Source organism: Narcine bancroftii, chromosome 13 (genome assembly GCF_036971445.1).
Source record: "Narcine bancroftii isolate sNarBan1 chromosome 13, sNarBan1.hap1, whole genome shotgun sequence".
Classification (NCBI taxonomy): Eukaryota; Metazoa; Chordata; class Chondrichthyes; order Torpediniformes; family Narcinidae; genus Narcine; species Narcine bancroftii.
The window spans coordinates 74,099,252-74,122,933 of NC_091481.1; the positions used below are offsets into that span (position 1 = coordinate 74,099,252).

At 48.7% G+C, this 23,682-nt stretch overlaps 1 protein-coding gene across 1 annotated transcript; it reads right to left on the minus strand.

Moving 5' to 3' along the window:
• Positions 1-558: 558 nt before the first annotated feature.
• On the minus strand, positions 559-19,927 carry LOC138748068 (uncharacterized). The gene is made up of 8 exons (XM_069907763.1): positions 19,824-19,927; positions 15,277-15,523; positions 14,913-15,026; positions 14,327-14,383; positions 12,690-12,803; positions 12,078-12,187; positions 11,352-11,521; positions 559-4,732 (listed from the first exon to the last, which is right to left on the minus strand). Coding segments are annotated over exons 1-7 (747 nt in total). The 3' UTR covers positions 559-4,732; positions 11,352-11,520.
• Positions 19,928-23,682: the final 3,755 nt, after the last annotated feature.

Here is a 23,682-nt window from a genome sequence, read left to right on the forward strand (position 1 = left end):
ACAAACAAAAAGGTAAGGTTTTTTAAGCATTCAAATAATGTTTAATTCTCACCAAAAAAATGCTGGCCACTGCTGAACACTGGCATCCTCCCACCCCCCCCCACCCCCCACAACCCCTGAGGCCTTGCTCACACTGGGAGCCTGAGGATCCCGCTGCTGCTGCCACCACTGGGAGCCCAAGATCTGCCACCACTGGGAGCCCGAGATCTGCCACCACTGGGAGCCCGAGATCTGCCACCACTGGGAGCCCGAGATCTGCCACCACTGGGAGCCCAAGATCTGCCACCACTGGGAGCCCAAGATCTGCTGCCTGCCACTGTTCGTCTCCAAATAAAATTTGAATAAATGAGGATTTCGTATTTGCTTCGGATATTCTCATTTATCTGAATAATTTTTTTTGGAATATTTTGTTTAAATTCAATACATGTATTAATAACTAAATACAAAATTGTCTTTAAATCTAAATAATAATACATAGTATTTTATTTTTTACCCAACCCTTCCCATACCCTCCCCCCAAAATAATAACCCCCGAAAAGTAAAACAGAGAATAAGAAATAGAAAAAAAATAGAAAAATACAACTGGACAATAAAGTTAAAATCAATTACATCAAATTTTGCCTCTAGAATACTAAACCTATATACATCAAGGAGGTGATAAGGTTTTGAGGTTAAGGGGATAGTTTCATCATGTAATATCTACACAATGTAAATATGGGCACCAAATTTTTAAGTAATTATAATATTTATTTCTTAGATTATGTGGAATTTTTTCAACTATGCATTTCAGCGTGCCCTCTGTCCATTCCCAAATTTGAATCTGATTTCTAGGGCACTGCTCTGCATTTTCTTGCAACTGCCAGAGTAATTTTAACAAATTCCTTTTGAAACATAATACATTTTAATTTTGGCTAACAAGAAAAGCATTGGATCGTGAGGAAATTTAACTTTAGTAACTCATTCTAAAAATACTGCTAAATCCATCCAAAAAGCTCTCCATTTTGAACATGACCAAGTGGAATGCGAAACAGTCTCTTGATTACACCTAAAACATTTATAAATCTGATTTCAACCTATTTAATTTCTGTGGAGTAAGATATAATTGAATGAAAAAGTTATATTGAACCAATCTATACCTAACATTTATTACGTATCATTACACGATTCTAATTTTTCTCCTCAATATTTGTATTCAGATTGATTTCCCACCTTTGTCTAGATCTATGAATTCCTTGATTCCATGTTCCCTTATGCAATAATGAAAATGTAGCTGAAATAAATTTCTTAATAGATTTATTACAAATCAAATGTTCTATTTCACTCCTTTCAGGCAATAAAATTGTCAGGCCTAATTTATCCCTAAGAATGTCTTAATGATAATAACAAAATATTATATTATTTTATATCCCATATTTATCTTTCAATATCTTTCCTCTCTTTAAAATAATCCACTATTCTCCTAATTCCTTTACTAGATCAATTATTAAAAAGTCTATTATTCATTGTAAAAGGAAGGTCTATTTTGAATTAATGGCATTTTAGGTATCCTGTAATTCTTCACTCCCAATTGAACGTGTACCCTTTTCCATACATTAATCAAATGTTTCAATTATTGTGTTTCTCTATCTCCAATTATTAATCTATTCTCCCAGTTATATATAAAATCTGGTGTTGTCTCCCCTATTTTATCCATCTATCTTAATCCATGCAAGTTTTCATCTCCCTCTTCAAGTAGGGAAGAAATTAATCTCATTGGTGCTGCATTATAATAAGCTTTAAAGTTTGGAAGTTGCAAACCTCCTAATTCAAGTTTCCAAGTTAATTTCTGTAATGAAACTCTTTGCACTTCCAAAGAAACATTCTTACATATTTATTCAATTCCTGAAAAAAACTGTACAGTGAAAATAGGCCATGTTGGAAAAAAATGTATCTGAGGAATAATGTTCATTTAAATTCTTCCCAATAAGGTTATAGGTAATTCCATCAATCTTCTAAAATCTTCAATTTTCTTTAGTAAGAGGTTATAATTTAGTTTAAGTATGTTCTTTAAATTATTATCTATTCGAATCCCTAAATATTTTATTCCATTTACTGGCCACATACAATGTATAATCACCCAAGGTAAGAGACATCATCTCACTTTGTCCCAAATGATTTTGTAACCAGATACTATTCCATATTCTTTTAATCTAGAATATAATTTTCTGGTTCCATCAAGTAAATTATTAGTTCATCTGCAAATAGACTAATGTTCCTCTAAATCTTTAATATCACAATCGGACCTAATCAATTCTGTCAATGATTCTACTGCTAAGATAAATAAAGCTAGTGACAATGGACATCCTTGTCCACTGGATCTAGTTAATTGAAAGAAGTCAGAAATTTGTCCATTTGTTACTACCTTAGCTCTTGGTCCATTATATAAGGAAATCCAATTAATAAATGTCTGTCCCAGTTCAAACTGGTCAAGTACTTTAAATTAAAAAGTCCCATTCTAATCTATCAAACGCTTTTACAGTATCTAACACCACTGCAACACTCGTCTCCTCCTTTCTGTGCTCATCAACCTAGTCACATTATCTGCTGACTTTCTTTTTTTTAACAAATCCAATATTAATTAACTTTGGTAAATATTTTGCCAGTCTAATTGCTAATATTTTTGCAACTATTTTATAATCTGCATTTAACATAGATATAGATCTATGTGAAGATGGCTTCAAAGGAGCTCTATCTTTTTTTTCAATCACTGTTTTAAAAGATTCTGGCAATGTTTGTGTTTAGTTGACCTGAGCTAATACTTCCATAAATGGAGGAATTAATAAATCTTTAAAATCTTTGTAAAATTCAGGCGGGAAATTATCCTCTCTCGGAGCATATTACTCTGTAAAGAACCCAATGCTTCAATGTAACAGGTGCAGCCATCTCTCTTTGGACATCTAAACTTAATTTAGGTAAATTAATTTGAGATTTAAAAATGTCTACTTTGCAAAGATTCAGATTTATACAATCTTTAAAAAGAATTGTTTAAAATTATCTTTAATTGCTTGAGATTTATAAGAGATTGAATTTTCATCACCCTCAGTTGCAATAGTTTTTTTTGATGCTTGTTCTGTCTATGCCATGCTAAAACTTTATGCACTCTTTCGTCTAATTCATACTAATTTTGTTTAGTTTTCATAATCACTTTCTCTGTTATCTTCAGTTACTGGCCTCTGCAAATCTTTTTCTAAATTCATTATCTCTATCTCATATTGTTCTAATTATTTCCAACAATCCTTAATTTTAAAAGAATAACATTATTTGATGAGCTAAGTATGTTTTCAACACATCCCATAAAATAAATGAGGAAATGCATTAGAATTAATTTCGAAAAAGTCATATGTCTTCTAATAAATTCACAAAAATCTTTCCTTTTTAAGAACATAGAATTAAACCTCCATCTATAAACTGCTTCTTGCCTATCCACTATTGTTATCGCCAACAACAAGGGAGAATGGTCAGATAAAATTCTCACCTGTGACAGATTGTTATATTTTATATATGTTTTAAAGGAGATAAATTGTTTTTTTTTAAATAGTGTAGGTCACAAATAAATACAAACACTTCAAAACAGATCTCATTTAAAATGCAAGAGCTTGGTTCAAGCCAGACAGTCCAGGCTCTGAGTGCCTTTGCAAAAACTGAATGCCGACAGACTTCACAAGTAGGTGTTAATTGGACATGCTGTAGAGTAATGGATTATTGCTTTGGAAAGCAACAGATGGACCGACTCGAAGATTAGGATCGGTGCCACAGTCTGTCTTAGTGCAAAGTGCTGTTCTAAGAGAGTCATGTGGTTTTCTCTGAGAGAGAGAGAGAATTCCATTCTGTAGTTCAGCAGCAGCTGCTGGGACAGGAACAGGACAAGCTGACGAGCTTGCAGAAAAACCCTATTTTGAAGACGGGTTGTGAGTTCTTAGTTCAGCCTGTTCAAAGCTCTTGTGGTCCATACAAGAGGAGATGGCTGGCTGTATAATGTTTCACTTGAAATAAGGGAAATAAAAAAAGAACTCTGTGGTGACCTGAAAGAAAGAGGTTATCGTCTGGAAAAACCTGATGGGGTAAGTTTCTTCAGCAAGACACTGAAGTGGTTGATTGAAAGGAATCAGTTTGTATCCAACGAACAACAAATCTCTCTCTGAAAACCAACAAGAACCTTCCTGAGTGGTAACCATTTACCTTTCAAGCACCAAAGCCTGGTGAAGATTCATAAATGTTAAATTCTGTGCTTGGTATAAGAATTGCCTGATACCAGTAAACTTGGAGAAGTGAGATTGGACTGTGAATCAAATAACTTTTTTGAACTTATCTATACATTACATATACGTGCGCTAAGAATTAGGAGAGTGTTAATAGTAATAAGTTAAATTTTGATCCTATTTTCATATTTAAAGATAATTAAAAGTAACTTTTGTTTAACTAACCATTTGTCTTGGTGAATTTCTATTGCTGCTGGGTTTTGGGGTCTGCTGGGCCCCTAAAACACCTTATATTCAACTTGTTGTATTCTATCTTGCATTTGTGCATGTAATAGAAATAAATCAATTCTAGAATAAGAATCATGTCTACTGGAATAAAAGGAATTATCCTTCTCTCTTGGATGAGATCTTCTCCAAGCTTCTCCCAAATTTAGATCCTTCATCAGTGACACTGTAGTTTTGGCTGCTTTTGTCTTTACTATAGTTCTTGTGACCTATTTAGAATTGGATCAAAACAAAAATTGAAGTCTCCTCCTACTAAAATATATTTGTTAGCATTTGCTAAATTCAAACAAATTTCCTGTATAAATGTCATCATCTACATTTGGTGCATATATATTCATTAACATCAATGCTCAATAATTACATTTTGGATTTTAGTCTGAAGTCTCTTATCTTTAACAATAGTTACTCCCCTTGCTTTTGAATTGAATGAAGCTGCAACATAACCTACCCAATCTCTTTTTAACTTCTGATGTTCTTTTTCAATTAAATTAGTTTCTTGTAAAAAGGCTATGGCAACTTAAATTTTCTTAATATGTGCCGATATTCTTTTCCTCTTCATTGGAATGTGAAGCCCATTGACATTAAAGCTTAAAACATTCAATGCTTTATTCATTACTATATTTATAAATCATCCTTATACCACATCTTCCCTTTACCTGTCTCCTCTCAACTCCTTGGCTCTTCAATTCTACTATTAATCTAGGCAGTTTTCTCTAATTAATCCAGATAGAAAATTAAAGAAAATATAGTGCCAAAGCAACGAACACGCACAATTCAGAAGTCAGTCCATTTTTCTCCAGTTCCTCCAAATACTTTTTTATTTCAGTTCATTTCTTTAAGACAGATGAACATCATCTTAAACAATTTTATTTATATTTCGAAAGAAATTTCAAACTCGGGCTTGCTGCACTGGTCTCTGGTCAAGTTCTTGACGACTATCTGGTACAAGATCTGTGTATTCTTGCACGTGTTCAGGGTCTGTGAAGAATTAATTCAATCCTCCTTGTACAAAAACCTTAAGAGTCACAGGATGACACAAAATGAAGCTATATCCTTTTTTCCACAAAATGTTTTTCACCCGATTAAATTATTTCCTTTTCTTCAACAATCCAAAGCTCATGTCTGGGTAAAAGAAAATCCTGTTTCTATTAAATTCTAAATGGACCCTTTTTCCTTTGGCTTCTTTTGCTGCTAGCTGTAAATTTTTTTCTTTGACTTAATAATGAAGAAACTTTATCAAAATAGACTGTAGTTTTTAATCTGGTGACGGTCGTGGCCTTAGGGTTCTATGATCCCTCTATTTCAATATCTCCTTGGAACTCATTCTGTCGAAATGTTTCTGGGATCCAACGTTGCAAAAAAGGTATTAAATTCTCGCCTTCATCTCCTTCTTTAAGCCCAACAACTGATATTGTTTCTTCAACTAAAATTTCCCAGAGAATCCATTTTTTTAGAGTAGTTCATTAACAATGGCCGGTGCATCAGCTGAATTTTCCATTTTATCCATTCTTTCTTGAACTATTTGTACATCAAATTCCACATTCTTAACTTTGTCTTCAACTTATTCAAATTTTTGCACATTATTAACTATAGTGTATATTTTGTTCATCTTTTCATCTGATTTTATATCAATTCTTATTTGTTTCAGCTCTTTCATAATAATTAAAGTTTCTATACTCAATTTCTGAATAGTAATTGGCTTCTTAATTTTGATACCTCCTTTAGCAACAGCCATCTCTTCCTCTTCTTGCTTCTGTTCTTCTTCCTCCTCATTAATCGCTTGCTTGAAGATCTAATGCAAAACCAGCTAGTAGTTGCAGTGATTCAAACAGACTGCCTTCCTTAGCAATCTGTTCATATTCCCGCGATCTGTATATGCGCAACTCCTTAATCTCCCTCGCCATCCCTCGGTTGTGACAGCTGCATAAGCGCTGCAGGGCATTATTGCTACTGGTCTTGAAGCTCCTGCCTGTCGGGCAGAGTCATCACAGCTCCTGGATCCATCTATAAGGTAGGCCTTTCTTGTTGTCCTTGTTTTGTTTTGTTGCACTCCGATGGGCCAGCGATGTTCTTATCTTTTTTTGGCGACATTTGTAAAATAATCTGTCTATTTAGGAACAATTTTCAAAGATTTTATCTGTCTTTTCATTTATTTTTCCATGTTAAAAATCTTATCAAGAGAGTCAGGTTCCTATGTCCTGGCTCTACATCATCATGTGACATCCCCTTATCCGAAATGTTACAAATATTTCAGGTAACTGAGGATTTGAGAGAATCTGATTTCAGATAATAAGGGTTGTACTGTACATTGATTAGCATTTAGGCCAGGTCCACCATTGCCTAATGCGCCATGATGTCACCAGCAGAAATTAGAACCCCGGGGATGGCACATTGCAAGTGCGAACACTGTGTTTTATATTGTATATAGATATGATTTGGGGAGATAAAGTGTGGCAGGTTTGTTTAGAGCAGGTCACATCCAAACACTTCAAAACAGATCTCATTTAAAATACTGGAGCTCTGCTCAAGCCAGACAGACCGCCTCCAAATGCCTTTGCAAAAGCTTTGGGGAGTGCCCAAAGCACTTTACTAATGATTTGTTGTTTTGAAAAGCAACAGATGAAAGAACTCGGAGGATTAGGCTCAGAGCTGCAGTCTGTCTGAGTGTAGTTTGCTTTTCTAAGAGGGACATGTGGTTTTGCCAGCAGAGAGAGGAAAACAGGCTTTGCTCTGAGAGTGAGAATTCAGTTCTGCAGTTTTTACAGTTCAGCAGCAGCAGCTGGGACTGGAACAGGACAAGTTGGGAAGCTTGTGAAAAAAACCCATTTTGAAGACGGATTGGTTGTGAGTGCTTAGTTCAGTCTGGTCAAAGCTCTTGTGGTTCATACAAGAGGAGAGGACTGGTTGCCTAATGTTTCACTTGAAATAAGAGAAACAAAAAGGAACTCTTGTGGTGACCTGAAAGAAAGAGGTTATCATCTGGAGAACCCTGATGGGCCAAGTTTCTTTGGCAAGACCCTAACATGGGTCATCGGAGTGCAACAAAACAAAAACAAGGACAACAAGAAAGGCCTACCTTATAGATGGATCCAGGAGCTGTGATGACTCTGCCCGACAGGCAGGAGCTTCAAGACCAGTAGCATTAAAAGAGAGGTTTGTGTCCAGGAACAAAAAAAATCTCTCTGAAAACTGAGCAGTAACCATTTACATTTCAAGCAACAAAGCCTGGTGAACTTCATAAATGTTAAATTCTGTGCATAGTATAAAAATTGCCTGCAACCAGTAAACTTGGAGGAATGAGAAGTGAGATTGGACTGTGAATTAAAGACCTTTTCTAAACTCATACACACATTACATACACGTGTTCTTAGAACTAGAAGGGGGATTAAGTTAGGTTAGTTCAGTAACACCCCCCCCCCACCCCCATCCCATGAACCCCTCCTTTTCTCTGTAACACCCTCTGGTCCCCTATGCCTAACCCTGCCTCAGAAAGCCCGGATCTTACACACCTCCATGTAACTGTAACCCATTCTGGTTCCTGCACCCCTCCCTGTCTCTGTAACCTCCTCCAGTCCCCTACACCATTCCCTGTTTCTGTAACCCTTTCTGGTTCCCTACACCTCTCCATGTCTCTATAACCCACTTCAGTGTCCTGCACTCCTCCATGTATGTAACCCCCTCCGGTCCACCATACGCATTCATTTCTCTGTAACCCCTCCCTGTCTCTGCAATTCCCTCTGGTCATCTACACCCTTCCATGTCTCTGTAGCCCCCTCTGGTCTCCGACATAACAACCTGTCTCTCTCACCCTTCCAGTCTCTTACCCCTTCCATATTCTGTAATCCCCATCTGATTCCATGTACCCCTCCCTGTCTCTGGAACCGCATCAGGTCCCCTATTCAACTCCCTGTCTCTGTAACCCACTCCAGTACCCTACACCCCTCCATGAATCTGTCACCCACTCTTGTCCCCTACACATCTGTTACCAGCTCCTGCCCCTACACCCCTCCATCTCTTTGTAACCAACTCCCCCACTCCGGTTCCCTACTACCCTCCATGTCTCTGGAAATCCTCTCTGGTCTCCTACATCCCAAACTGTCTCTGTAACCTCCTCCAGTCACTTAGACTCTTCCATATTCTGTAATCCCCATCTGATCCTTCCTACTCCTCCCTGACTCTGTAGATCCCTATGGTTCCCTACACCCCTCTCTGTTTCTGTAACCCCCACCGGTCCCCTACACCCCTCCCTGTCTCTGTAACCCACTCCAGTCTCCTATTCCCCTCCCTTTCCAGTAAATCTTTTAGTCACCTACACCCCTCCCTCACTCTGCAAGCCCTTCTGGTCCCCTGCACCGCTCTCTGTCTCTGTAACCACCCCCCCTCCGGTCTCCTGTACCCCTCACTGTCTCTGTAATCCCCTCGATACCCTGCACCTCACCCTATCTAGGTAACCCCATCTGGCTTTACACCCATCCATGTCTCTGTAACCTCCTCTGGTCTCCTACACCCTTCAGTGTCCTGCACTCCTCCATGCATGTAACCCCCTCCAGTCCACCATACCCATCGATTTCTCTGTAACCCACTCAAGTCTCTTATTCCCTTCCATGTCTCTGTAATTTCCTCTGGTCATCTACACACTTCCATGTCTCTGTAGCCCCTTTTGGTCTCCTACATTACAACCTGTCTCTGTCATCCCTCCAGTCTCTTACTCCTTCCATATTCTGTAATCCCCATCTGATTCCATGCACCCCTCCCTGCCTCTGGAACCGCATCAGGTCCCCTGTCTCTGTAACCCACTCCAGTACCCCTACATGTCTGTTACCACTTCCTGCCCCCTACACCTTCCATATTCTGTTATCCATGCACCCCTCCCTGTCTCTGGAACCGCATCAGGTTCCCTATTCAACTCCCTGTCTCTGTAACCCACTCCAGTACCCTACACCCTTCCATGTATCTGTCACCCACTCTTGTCCCCTACACATTTGTTACCAGCTCCTGCCCCTACACCCCTCCATCTCTCTGTAACCAACTCCCCCACTCCAGTCCCCTACGACCCTCTACGTCTCTGGAAATCCTCTCCGATCTCCTACATCTCAACCTGTCTCTGTAACCTCCTCCAGTTTCTTACACCCTTCCATATTCTATAATCCCCATATGATCCTCCGCACTCCTCCCTGTCTCTGTAGACCACTATGGTCCCCTACACCCCTCTCTGTTTCTGTAACCCCCACCGGTCCCCTACACCCCACCATGTCTCTATAACCCACTCTGCTCACCTGCAACACACCCAGTCTCTGTAACCCCGTCCAGTTTCTTACACCCTTCCATATTCTGTTATCCCCATTGGATTCCATGCACCCCTCCCTGTTTCTGGAATCGCATCAGGTGCCCTATTCCCCTCCTTGTGTCCATAATCCACTCCGATCCCCTACATGTCTGTTACCACTTCCTGTTCCCTACACCTCTCCATCTCTCTGTAACCAACTGCCCCCACTGGTCCCCTATGGCTTTCCATAACTCTGTAACCTCTCTGGCCCCCTACACCCTTCCATGTCTCTGTGACCTGACACCACTCCATGTGTCAGAAATCCCTCACCAGTCTCCTACCCCACTCCATATCTCTGTAACACCCCTCCACCCCACAATGGTCCCTGATTCTCTGCCCTGTCTCTGTAATCTCCTCTAATCTCCTTCACTCCAACCTGTCTTTATAACCCCCTCCAGTCTCCTGTACCCTTCCATGTTGAGTAAACCCCCACTCCGATCCCTTGAATCCCTCCATTTCTCTGTAACTTCATCCGGTCCCCTACACCCAATCCTATCTCAATAAGCCTGTCTGATCTTACACCCCTCCATGACTCTGTAACCCACTCTGGTCCCCTACACCACACCCTATCTCCATTATACCTTCCAGTCTCTTAGACCCTTCCATGTTCTGTAATCCCCATCTGATCCCCTGCACTCCACCCTGTCTCTGTAGATCTCTATGGTCCCATACACGTGCCCTCCCCACACCCAGTCTCTGTAACCCCCTCCAGTCACCAACATCTCTGTAAGTCCTTCTGACCCCCTCACCGCTCCCTGTCTCTGTAATCCCCTCTGGTCTCCTACACCCTTCACTGGCTCTGTAATCCCCTCGGTCTCCTCTACCCCTCCCTACCTCTGTAACCTACTCCAGTCTCATACACCCTTCCATGTTCAGTAATCTCCCCTCTGGTCTCCAGAATATCTCCATGTCTCTGTAACCTGCTCTGATCCCCGATACTCCTCCTTGTCTCTGTAAAATCCTCTGACCCCCTACACCCCACTTTGTTTAGCTAACCCTGTTTGGTCTTACACCCCACTCTATTTCTGTAAGCCCTACACCCCAACCTATCCCTGTCACCCTCTCCGGTCCCCTAATCCTACATGTCTCTGTTACCCCCTTCCTGTCCCCTACACCCCTCCGTGTCTCTGTAAACCCTCACCAGAGTTCTACACCCCTCCCTGTCCCTGTAACCCACTCCAGTCCCCTACACCCCTCCTTGTCTTTGTAACCCCATCCGGTCCCCTACACCCGTCCCTGTCTCTGTAATCCCTTCCACTCCCCTGCACCCTAACCTGTGTAATCCTGTCCAGTCTCCTGTACCACTCTGTCTCTGTAATCCCCTCGTTTCCCTGGACCCCTCCCTATCTGTGAAACTCCCTCCAGTCTCCTACACCCTTTTAAAGCTCCCCTCTCTCCTTAACACCTCTCCCTTCACACCACTCCTTCCCTCCACACTGCTCCCTCCCTCCTTGGCACCCCTTCCCTTCTCACCACCCCCTAAAACACAAATTTCGGATCACCATCTCCATCTTTATTACAGCTCATTGGTCCTGAGGGTAGAGATTCTTGTTCAGTCCTGAGTTTGGTTCCAGTTCTGATCCAGGTTCCAGTTCTGGGCCAAAGACAGGTCAGACTTCCCAGAGACTTGGTTCTCTCACTATGAATCCCACCTTCATACAGGCACTTCCCTCTGAGGAGGCAGAACAGGTCATCAGATTCCAACCCTATCCTTCCTCTCTTGCCTCATCTCCCTCCCCTGCTCTAACACTGTCCCCCCAGCATCCCTCTTCCCCCTGCCATCTCTCTCCCCATCACCCTCTCCCCATCACCCTCTCCCCATCACCCTCTCCCCATCACCCTCTCCCCATCACCCTCTCCCCATCACCCTCTCCCCATCACCCTCTCCCCATCACCCTCTCCCCATCACCCTCTCCCCATCTCTCTTCCTGTATCCCTTCCCCCATCTCTCTTCTGTCTCCCTCTCCCCATCTCTCTTCCGTCTCCCTCTCCCCATCTCTCTTCTGTCTCCCTCTCCCAATCTCTCTTTCCCAATATCTCTTCCCTGTCTCTCCCCATCTCTCTTCCGTCTCCCTTTCCCCATCTCTCTTCCGTCTCCCTCTCCCCATCTCTCTTCCCACCCTCTCCACGTCTCCCTTTCTCCAACCTTTCCCTCCCTCCCCATCTCTCCTTCTCACTCTCTCAACTCTTTCTCTTCATCTCTCCCTCCACCCTCTCCCCTCTCTCACCATCTCCTGTGCCCCAGCAACTTGGTGTATAGGTAGCAGATCAGCAGGCAGATGACGAACTCCACCAAGGAAAAGAGCATCAGGAACAACGAAAGTAGGAGGGGAGCGGTCTGAGAGTGGAGCAGAGTACATATCAGTCCAGTGGGAGGGGGAGAAAGGGGGATGGGGAGAGAATGGGGGTGTTAGAGAAAGAGATGAATGGGGAGGCAAGGTGTTGGGGAGTCAGAAAGGGGTGGGGGAAAGTGGGGAATAGGGAGACCAGGTCAGGAGACAGGGTTATTGGTAGGCAGGGAGGTGAGAGGGGGTGGGGAGACAGGGATTGAGGAGAGAGGGGGTTGGGGGGAGATACAGGGGATGGGGAGAAAGAGGATGGGAGAGAGAGGAGGGGGAGAAAGTGGGGAGGGGAGAGAGAAATAGGGAGAGGAGAGATGGGGAGGGGAGGGGGTGGGAGGAGGGGAGGGAAGAGAAGGGAGGGGAGTGAGGGGAGGGGAAAGAAGGAGGGGGGGATAGAGAGGCGGGGGTGTGATTTGGAGGGGGAGAGAGAGAGAGAGAGAGAGAGAGGGTGAGATAGAGGCAAGGAGAAAGAGCTGAGAGGTTTGGTGGGGTTCTTACTGTGAAGTAGTTGGCAGGAGTGGTGGGCAGGTAGAAGAGGGAGAGGTTGTGGACAACACACCCCAGCACTGCAGCCAACGCACTCACCACGTGGGCCCCCAGAACCAACCGCTTCTATGGGCAGAGAGGACAGTATCAGCGGCAGGCTAGCACTCCCTTTCCCCAACTCCCACCCCAAGACCCCACTTTTCCTGAGACCCACCTCCCTGAAAACCCTTCCTTTTTCCCCGAAAACCCCCTTCCTTATCACCATGACACATCCCTTCTATCCCCGTGTCTCTCTCACCCCAAGAAACCCCTCCCCGAGAATCCCGACACTGCTCCCTCTCTTCGAGATCCCCTTCCTCTCTTTGTGAGCCTGCTCCACCCTCTGAGACCCCTTTCTTCTCCCAGACTCTACCTCTCCTTGAGATTTCCCTCCTTCTCCAAGACTTTCTTCCCTTGAGTACCTCATGCTTCTCCCAAGAACCTCCCTCTCCGAGACCCCCGCCTCTCCCCGAGACTCCACTTTTCCTTAGACTCCCTCCATCCTGACACCCCTTCTCCCTGAGGCTGACTTCCCTGTCCCTGAGACTCCCTCTCCCCATGACCTCTCTCAGTCTCCCCAAGACCTCTCTCAGTCTCCCCAAGACCTCAGGGTCTACTCAAGACACTCCTCCTTTCTTCCTACACCCCTTTCTGAGACCTCCTTTTCATTGTGATCCCACTCCTAACACATTTGCTCTCTCTCCTCGAGAACACATTCCCTCTCCCGAGACAATTCCCCTCTCAAGATCCCCCTCCTTGAGTTCCCCCTTTCTCTCCCCAAGACCCCCTCCCTCTCCTCAAGGCAATCCTCCCTCTCCCCGACCCCTTCCCCTCTGAGAAACCTCTCCCTCTCCCAAAGAACCCCTCCCGCTCTGAATCCCCCTCCTTCTCTCCGAGACGCTGCCTCTACCCAAGACAATCCTCCTCCTCAAGACCCCACTCTCTCCCTGACCCCCTTCTTCCCCCAAGGCCCTTTCCATCTCTCCAATCCCCTCCATCTCCGAGATTTCCCTCTTCCCAAGACCTTCCTCCCTCTCCCACAAACATTCCTCCCATTCTCTGAGACCTTCCCTCTCTGAGACCTTCACTTTCTCTGAGAACTCTCTCCCTCTCTCCGAGGCCCTCCAACCTTTTCGACCCCCCTCTGCCCGAGACCCTACTCTCTCTCCTGAGACCTTCCCAATCTTGAGACCATCCAACCTCTGCCTGAGACCTCTCCCTTCCCAGAATCATCTCCGAGACCCTCTTCCCTCTCTCCGACACCTCTCCAAGCCTTCCTTCCTCTATACGAGACCCCTTCCCCTAACTCCCCTCCCTCTGACTGTTACCCCCTGCAAGACTTTCCTCTCCCCAACACCCACTTCCTCATGAGACCTCCCTCACCATACTTCCCCCTCCGAGACTCCCCTCTGCAAGACTTCACCTCCCTTTCGCCAACACCCCCTTGCTTAAAACCCTCTCCATCCTGAGACACACTTCCGCTCCCTCAACACTTCTCTCTTGAGACCCCCTCCCTCCCCCTCCCCGAAGACTCCTTCCTCTTCTCGAGAATTCCCTCCCTCTCCCCATCCCTCCTCCCCAAGACCACCTCTTCGCAACTCGAAACTCACGTGTAGAAGGTTACGGGAGTGAATGAGGTGGATGGTCATGGACCCAGACACCAGGTACTGAAATTGGAGAGAAGAGGCGTGTGAGGAAAGGGCGTATTGTTGTGACATTACCGCTGAGGGTTGAGGGACTGAGGAACCTCAGGTTGCGAGGGTGGGACACAGAGTGACAAGGAACAGATACAACCCGTCTCAAGCTCTGGAGGAGGATCGAGATGGGCAGTGCTGAGGGGAGGATCCCAAATGTGAGGTTGAAAAATAGTGCCAGAACATCAGAAAAATTAGAGGGACTGGGCGAATGGAGGACAAGGGGACTGACAGAGTGAACGGTGGGGAATGTTGTTGAACATCAGGATACGGGGACCAATACAGTGAACAGTGGGGAATGCTGTAGAACAGAGAGACATCGGGGTATGGAGACTGACACAGTGAACAGCGGGGAGTATTGTAGTTCAGGGAGACCTCAGGGTACAAGGAAAGAAACGGTGAACAGTGGAGAGCATTGTAGAACAGAGACTGACATGATTAACAGTGGGGATTGTCAATGACCTCTGGGTAGGATGTGGGACACATCTCCCTGGGGACTCACCCAGAACCCCGTGGCCCAAGGTACGCCCACGATAGCAGGAAAGGAGTAGCTCTCGGCGAAGATCATGGGTATCCCGAAAACCATCTCAATCAACCCGATCAGGATCTCAATAGCCTGGGAGAGGGGGGTGAAAGAGAGGGGGGGGTGTCACTGAGATGTTTCCCATCTCTCTGCTCCCTCACTCTCCTATCTCCCCTCTCTCCCACATCACTCCCCCACCCCACTCTTTATCTCCCCACCTCTCCCCCTCATTCCTCCCTCCCCACCCCCTGTCCTTTCTCCCCCTTCCCACTCCCCCCGCCTTCTCTCTCCTCAGTGTCCCTCTCTCCCCCCCCCTCCCCTCCCATCTCTCTCTTCCCCTCACCCCCAGGTCCCTCAGGTCCATGTGCACCCTCTCAGTAAGTGTGAGGCGAGACAGGTTATAGCGGGACACACTGATCCAGCTCAGCCGGTTATCTGGAACATTCTCTATTGTCCGCAGGTGGGTCTTGGATGCAACAGTGGAAGACTTCATCCTTGGGCTGCTGGGAGCAGCTGAAGGGTCAATGACTATTGTGGGCACAGACAGATTCTTGCTTTGGGACTTTTCGGCCATTGCAGAATGGGACAACCTGTTGGGGAGAGAGAGGGTCCCAGGTCAGTCAGGGGTGAAACAGAATGGGGCATGGTTCCAGACAGGGAGGGGTGTAGGCGATTGGAGTTGGTTACAGAGGCAGGGAGGGGTGTAGGGTACCGGAGAGATTTACAGAGATAGGGAGAGGTGTATAGGACCGGAGGGAGTTAAAGATAGGGAGTGGGTGTAGGGGTCTGGAGGGGGTTACAGAGATGTGAAGGGATGCAGAGGACTGGAGTGCATTACAGAAACAGAGAGGGGCGTTACAGACTCGAGGAAGGGCGTAGGGGACAGAGGGGGTTATAGAGATAGGAAGGACGTTACAGAGACAGGGAGGGGTGTTGGGGAGCAGAAGGGGTTACAGAGATGGGGAGGGGTGCAGGGGACCAGAGGTGTTACAGAGACAGGAGGGGAGTGGTGGTGGGGATGGGGGTGATGGTGGGTGGGTGGAGGTAGTAGGGGGAATGGAGATGGGGAATGGGTTGGGGTGATGGGGGTTCTGAGGGGATGGATGAGGGTGAGAAGGGAGGGAAGGTGGGAGGATGGAAGGATGGGGTAGAGGTGGAGGGATGGGTGGGGGAATGGTGGGATGGTGGGGAGGATGGTGGGATGGGTGGGGAGGATGGAGGGATGGGTAAGGGGATGGAAGGATGGGTGGGGAAATGGGGGTTGGAGTTGAGGGATGTGAATGAAGGTGTGGAGGGATGGGTGGGGTGATTGAGAGATGAGTGGGGGACAGAGGGATGCATGGGGGTATGGGTGATGGGTACGGGAGATGGGTAGGGGATGGAGGGTTAGATGGAGGAATGGGTGGTGGGACTGAAGGATGGGTAGGGATGGAGGGATGGTGGGGGATGGATTGAGGGGAGAATGGTGCAGGGAATGGAAAGGGGTGGGGAATGAATGGGAGAGGGAGATGTGGTGGAGGGAGACGGAGGGATGGCTGAAGGAGATGGGGAGGCGAGTTTTAGGGATGGGTGGGGGATGAGGAGGGGAATAGAGGAATGGGGATGGGAAGGAGATTTTGGGATGGATGGAAGAGATGATGGAGGGATGGGTGGGGAGATGGAGGGATGGGTGGGAGAGATGGAGGGATGGGAGGGGGGAGATGGAGGGATGGGAGGGGGGAGATGGAGGGATGGGTGGGGGAGATGGAGGGATGGGTGGGGTCGGGGAGGGATGGGTGGGGTCAGTGAGGGATGGGTGGGGGAGATGGAGGGATGGGAGGGGGAGATGGAGGGATGGGAGGGGGAGATGGAGGGATGGGTGGGGTCGGGGAGGGATGGGTGGGAGAGATGGAGGGATGGGAGGGCGAGAAGGAGAGATGGGTGGGGTCGGGGAGGGATGGGTGGGGGAGATGGAGGGATGGTGGGGTCGGGGAGGGATGGGTGGGGTCAGGGAGGGATGGGTGGGGGAGATGGAGGGATGGGAGGGGGAGATGGAGGGATGGGAGGGGGAGATGGAGGGATGGGTGGGGTCGGGGAGAGATGGGTGGGGGAGATGGAGGGATGGGAGGGGGAGATGGAGGGATGGGAGGGGGAGATGGAGGGATGGGAGGGGGAGATGGAGGGATGGGAGGGGGAGATGGAGGGATGGGTGGGGTCGGGGAGGGATGGGTGGGGTCGGGGAGGGATGGGTGGGGTCGGGGAGGGATGGGTGGGGGAGATGGAGGGATGGGTGGGTGAGATGGAGGGATGGGTGGGTGAGATGGAGGGATGGGTGGAGGAGGGAGGGATGGGTGGGGGAGATGGAGGGATGGGTGGGGTCAGGGAGGGATGGGTGGGGGAGGGAGGGATGGGTGGGGGAGATGGAGGGATGGGTGGGGGTGATGGAGGGATGGGTGGGGGGGTGGTGGGATGGGTGGGGTCGGGGAGGGATGGGTGGGGGAGATGGAGGGATGGGTGGGGGCGATGGAGGGATGGGTGGGGTCAGGGAGGGATGGGTGGGGGAGATGGAGGGATGGGTGGGGTCAGGGAGGGATGGGTGGTCGAGATGGAGGGATGGGCGGGGGGGTGGTGGGATGGGTGGGGGGTGGTGGGATGGGTGGGGTCGGGGAGGGATGGGTGGGGGAGATGGAGGGATGGGTGGGGGAGGGAGGGATGGGTGGGGGAGTGGGGGAGATGGAGGGATGGATGGGGGAGATGGAGGGATGGATGGGGGAGATGGAGGGATGGGTAGGGGAGATGGAGGGATGGGTGGGGGAGATGGAGGGATGGGTGGGGGAGATGGAGGGATGGGTGGGGAGATGGAGGGATGGGTGGGGAAGATGGAGGGATGGGTGGGGGAGATGGAGGGATGGGTGGGGGAGATGGAGGGATGGGTGGGGAGATGGAGGGATGGGTGGGGTCAGGGAGGGATGGGTGGGGGAGATGGAGGGATGGGTGGGGGAGATGGAGGGATGGGTGGGGTCAGGGAGGGATGGGTGGGGAGATGGAGGGATGGGTGGGGGGGTGGTGGGATGGGTGGGGTCGGGGAGGGATGGGTGGAGTCGGGGAGGGATGGGTGGGGGAGATGGAGGGATGGGTGGGTGGGGGAGATGGAGGGATGGATGGGGGAGATGATGGGATGGGTGGGGGAGATGGAGGAATGGGTGGGGAGATGGAGGGGTGGGTGGGGGAGATGGAGGGGTGGGTGGGGGAGATGGAGGGATGGGTAGGGGAGATGGAGGGATGGGTGGGGGAGATGGAGGGATGGGTGGGGAGATGGAGGGATGGGTGGGGGAGATGGAGGGATGGGTGGGGGAGATGGAGGGATGGATGGGGAGATGGAGGGATGGGTGGGGAGATGGAGGGATGGGTGGGGTCAGGGAGGGATGGGTGGGGGAGATGGAGGGATGGGTGGGGGAGATGGAGGGATGGGTGGGGTCAGGGAGGGATGGGTGGGGAGATGGAGGGATGGGTGGGGGGGTGGTGGGATGGGTGGGGGGGTGGTGGGATGGGTGGGGGGGGTGGTGGGATGGGTGGGATCGGCGAGGGATGGGTGGGGTCGGGGAGGGATGGGTGGGGGAGATGGAGGGATGGGTGGGGGAGGGAGGGATGGGTGGGGGAGGGAGGGATGGGTGGGTGGGGGAGATGGAGGGATGGATGGGGGAGATGATGGGATGGGTGGGAGAGATGGAGGAATGGGTGGGGAGATGGAGGGATGGGTGGGGAGGTGGTGGGATGGGTGGGGGGGTGGTGGGATGGGTGGGGTCGGCGAGGGATGGGTGGGGTCGGGGAGGGATGGGTGGGGGAGATGGAGGGATGGGTGGGGGAGAGGGAGGGATGGGTGGGGTCAGGGAGGGATGGGTGGGGAGATGGAGGGATGGGTGGGGGGGTGGTGGGATGGGTGGGGTCGGCGAGGGATGGGTGGGGTCGGCGAGGGATGGGTGGGGTCGGCGAGGGATGGGTGGGGGAGATGGAGGGATGGGTGGGGGAGTGGGAGGGATGGGTGGGGTCAGGGAGGGATGGGTGGGGAGATGGAGGGATGGGTGGGGGGGTGGTGGGATGGGTGGGGGGGTGGTGGGATGGGTGGGGTCGGCGAGGGATGGGTGGGGTCGGGGAGGGATGGGTGGGGGAGGGAGGGATGGGTGGGTGGGGGAGATGGAGGGATGGATGGGGGAGATGATGGGATGGGTGGGAGAGATGGAGGAATGGGTGGGGAGATGGAGGGGTGGGTGGGGGGGTGGTGGGATGGGTGGGGGGGTGGTGGGATGGGTGGGGTCGGCGAGGGATGGGTGGGGTCGGCGAGGGATGGGTGGGGTCGGGGAGGTATGGGTGGGGGAGAGGGAGGGATGGGTGGGGGAGAGGGAGGGATGGGTGGGAGAGATGGAGGAATGGGTGGGGAGATGGAGGGATGGGTAGGGGGGTGGTGGGATGGGTGGGGGGGTGGTGGGATGGGTGGGGGGGTGGTGGGATGGGTGGGGTCGGCGAGGGATGGGTGGGGTCGGGGAGGGATGGGTGGGGGAGAGGGAGGGATGGGTGGGGGAGAGGGAGGGATGGGTGGGGGAGAGGGAGGGATGGGTGGGGGAGAGGGAGGGATGGGTGGGGAGATGGAGGGATGGGTGGGGGGGTGGTGGGATGGGTGGGGGGGTGGTGGGATGGGTGGGGTCGGCGAGGGATGGGTGGGGTCGGGGAGGGATGGGTGGGGGAGATGGAGGGATGGATGGGGGAGATGATGGGATGGGTGGGAGAGATGGAGGAATGGGTGGGGAGATGGAGGGGTGGGTGGGGTCGGGGCGGGACCTCAACGTTCTCAACCGCCACTCCTCGTGTCGCCTGAGTGGAGTTGGTGCGAGGTGACCGGGACTGACCAATCACCGGCTGCTGCCTGCGCCCCGCGCGCGGGCTCTGGATGGGCATGCCGGAGGATGGCGAGGTCCCGCGCCTGCGAAGAGGGTTTTCCTCACTGGACACTCACTCATGTGATGCCTACCAATTGCAGACTGTCCTTCCTCCGACCGTGCTTCCGCCTCCTTCACTCAATGGTTGAGGGGCTGTCAGTCAAAAGGGAATTCGAGTTGTTATTGGTTCAACTCACTGCCTGTCAGCATCTTCTTTGCAGCACGGGATCTGTGACTGAGAGACCGGCCCATCCTTCCGTCTCCCCATTGGAGGATGGAGTCTGGTGGGGGTTTCTGAGCTGCAGCCAGGAAGTGGGGAGTAGTAGTGGGAAGAGCCCTTCATAGAACACAATGTTCCAGGCCAGATCTGGCCTTTCGGCCCACCAGGCTGTGCTGACCCACCTGAACATTCAAGGTTATTTTCAGATCTGGCCTTTCGGCCCACCAGGCTGTGCTGACCCACCTGAACATGCAAGGTTATTTTCAGATCTGGCCTTTCAGCCCACCTGGCTGTGCTGACCCACCTGAACATTCAAGGTTATTTTCAGATCTGGCCTTTCGGCCCAACCAGGCTGTGCTGACCCATCTGAACATTCAAGATTATTTTATTGTAATGTCAAAACACATCTTTAAATCCTTTAGACAACCTATGGCAGATTCCACAGATGATGTGGTCCCTTCTCTCCGTCCTGACCCACCTGGAGAAAGGCGCCTCATATGTTCATTGACTTCAGCTCAGCGTTTGATGTGATCGTTCTCCAGATGCTGCTGGAGTAGCTGTCCTCTCTGGAACCGCATTCCGTACTTCCTAACGGGAAGACCACAGTCTGTCCAGGTGGGCAGCAGAACTTAGAGCACCATCCCACTGTACATAGGGGCATCATGCGGCTGTGTGCTCAGCCCGCTCCTGTTCACACTACTGACCCATGGATGCATCAGAAGATCCAGCTCCCACAGATGACAGTAGTCGGCCTCATCAGCAACACTGATAATTCACACTCTGGAGAAGAGGTGGAAAATCTCATGATATGGTGCATGAATGCCATATATGTTGTTGTAATAATGACTTAGAGCACACATGTCAAACGCAGGCCCGCTGGCCAAATTTGGCCCGTGATATAATTATATTTGGCCCACCAGATCATATCAAATATGTATTAGAGCTAACCCGCTGACCGCCGCGCAAGTATAGTGCATGCACAGCTAATACTACAAATCCCAGAATGCTTTGCAAATGCGTTGGCGCCGGCCCGTCAGCCCACTAATCGCCCCCACCTCCTCTCTTTACTTTTATTAGCATCTGCGACCTGTCGCCGAACTCACACGTAATAAACGCTTAAGGAAAAATGGCCAAACGAAAGACAGAAAACAGGACCTTTCAAGACAGGTGGGAGGCAGACTCTATCTTCATCATTTTAAAAGACAAACCTTTTTGTCATTGAAGCAAGTTGTTATTTTTTTGACTTGTTGGCTTGTGAAAAAAAATACATTTAAAAGGAGCTTAAAGGCTATAGAGAAATATTATTTATTGAATATTTTGTTTCTCATTTGTTAATGCTTCTTCTGGAAAGAGTTTAACCAAAACTATTATTAAACATTTATTTTAATAAGGAAAAGTTTAACATTACATATGTTGAAAGAAGAATATGTTGAAAATTTTCAATAAATATTTAGTTTATTACGACTTAGTCCAAGTTTTTAATTTTGGCCCTCTGTGAATTTGAGTTTGACACCCCTGCTTTAGGGGCTTCCTGCTGTAACCACAGTGCAAACCCTCTCTCGACATCTTCCACCTTCAATCCCGTTCAGGATCATAAATATATATTCCAGCTGAGGCACCTCCTCCAGCCTCTTGCATTGAGACCAAATGAAGTTTTGGGTGCCCTGTGCTCTGCTATAGGTCAAAGCTGCAACTCCGTTAGCCATTTTAATTCCCCTCTTCCTTTTTGGACACCTCTGTTTTTGGCCTCATCTATTGCCAGGATCAGGCTGTGTAAACTCGAGGAAGAGCATATCATTATTCTTCTAGGACAGCCTTGAACCCAATTTTCTAATTTTAGTTAACTCCTACCCCTATCGTAACATTTCCTGATCCTGTTCACTCTAACCTCTGTCTCCTCCCCTACTTGCATCTCTTCTCCCACCTTCTCTTCCTATCACCTCTTTCCCCTCTCATTCTCACCCTCCTTTTTATTATTGATAATTCCCCTTCCCATTTTAGTCTCCTAAATGGTTTTTTTTAAATTTAGACATACAACACGGTAACAGGCCCGTGAGCCCATGCCACTCAATTTACACCCCTGGTATGTTTTGAACGGTTGGAGGAAATTCTTTATAGACAGCACAGGACTCAAACCCCAGGTCCAGTCCCGATCGTTGATCCAGTAAAGGCGTTATGCTAACCGCTCCGCCAAAAGTACCGCCCTTTAACTTATCCTTAATTTCTGCAGAGGCAGAGCTTGAGAAGCATCATGTCCAACCTAATCTATTGCATTCAGAGTAGTTGGTATGGCCTCTTCTACATTGGTGAGACCAAATGTAGATTGGGTGGCAATCCCTCTGCACTCCCTCTGGGTGTCTGAGCCAGAACTCTGAGGGACCAACCACTTCAGTTCCCTTCACCATTTCCACACAGGCGTGCCTGTCCTTGGCCGCATCCATTGCCAGGGAGAGGAAAAACGTAAACTTTTAAACTTGCAGATCTCATGTTCCTCCTGGATAGCATTAAACTCAAATATTAATATTTCTAATGTTAGGTAATCCCCACCTCCATCTGGATCCAGGGTTTTCATCTTTATCTGGTGTGACATTGGAAACACTGGTAGATTTCTATAGATGTGTGATGGAAGTGTGCTGACCGGCTGTATCACAGTCTGGTATAGGGACACCACTACCCCTGACTGTAAAGCCCTCCAAAAGTAGTGGACACAGCCTAGTACATCACAGGCAAACCTCTCCACATCATTGAGAACATCTACGGGGAATGCTGCCATTGGAGAGCGGCAGTAATCAGCTAGGATCCACACGCTCTGTTCTTGCTGCTGCCATCAAGAAAGAGGTATTGGTACCAAAAGACTCGCAACCCCCAGGTTCAGGAACAGCTGCCTCCATCGGACTCCTCAACAACAAACTCAGTCAGGGACTCATTTAAGGACTCTGACTTGTGCACGATTGATTTTTTGTCTCTCTCTGTGTTGAACAGTCAGGTTGTTTACATTTATTTATTTGTTTACATATATAGGTATCTTCTTGAGTTTAGTTTTTAGCACTACCGAGCCTCCAGTGATTCTCTCTGCCACTCTTATTGTCCTGTGGATTGTCCACCAATCCATTTCTCTGCAACAACCATACCATACTGTGATGCAGTTGGCCAGGACACTCACGATAGAGCTCATGTGGAAGGTTGACATGGTGGTACCCAATAGCCTTGCCCACTTTAGTCTTTGCAGGAAATGCAGTCACTGTTACGCCTTCTTGACAAATGAGGAGGTGTTGAGGGTCCACGATAGGTCATTAGTTAAGTGAACTCCAAGGAACTTGGTGTTTGCCACTCTCTCCACTACAGTCATTCCTGGTCCTCCTGAAGTCCACGATCACCTCCTTCATCTTGTTCAAGTTGAGACTCAGGTTGTAATCGTTGTATAGGATTATCCCCAAACCATAAAAATTTCACCTTAAAATCGGGCGTTGTCCTATATGCCAGATGTAAAAATCTTACTTTAATGGCAAAGTCTCAACTCCACCACCATCTTCCCACCAGCTCTGATGCAATCTCGCTCATGCCCCGTTATTTTTCTGCGACATCTCAGTGCTCCACCCCAGGGTCCATCCAGCTA

What these genes read in the sequence shown, in the direction of transcription:
- LOC138748068 (XM_069907763.1), bottom strand. Translation starts at nt 19,927, where the DNA reads ATGAGTGAGTGTCCAGTGAGGAAAACCCTCTTCGCAGGCGCGGGACCT. An exon ending in CGGGGCGCAGGCAGCAGCCG is followed by an intron (nt 15,524 to 19,823) that starts GTGATTGGTCAG and finishes TCTCCCCAACAG; the next exon opens with GTTGTCCCATTCTGCAATGG. An exon ending in CTCCTGCCAACTACTTCACA is followed by an intron (nt 12,188 to 12,689) that starts GTAAGAACCCCA and finishes CTCCACTCTCAG; the next exon opens with ACCGCTCCCCTCCTACTTTC.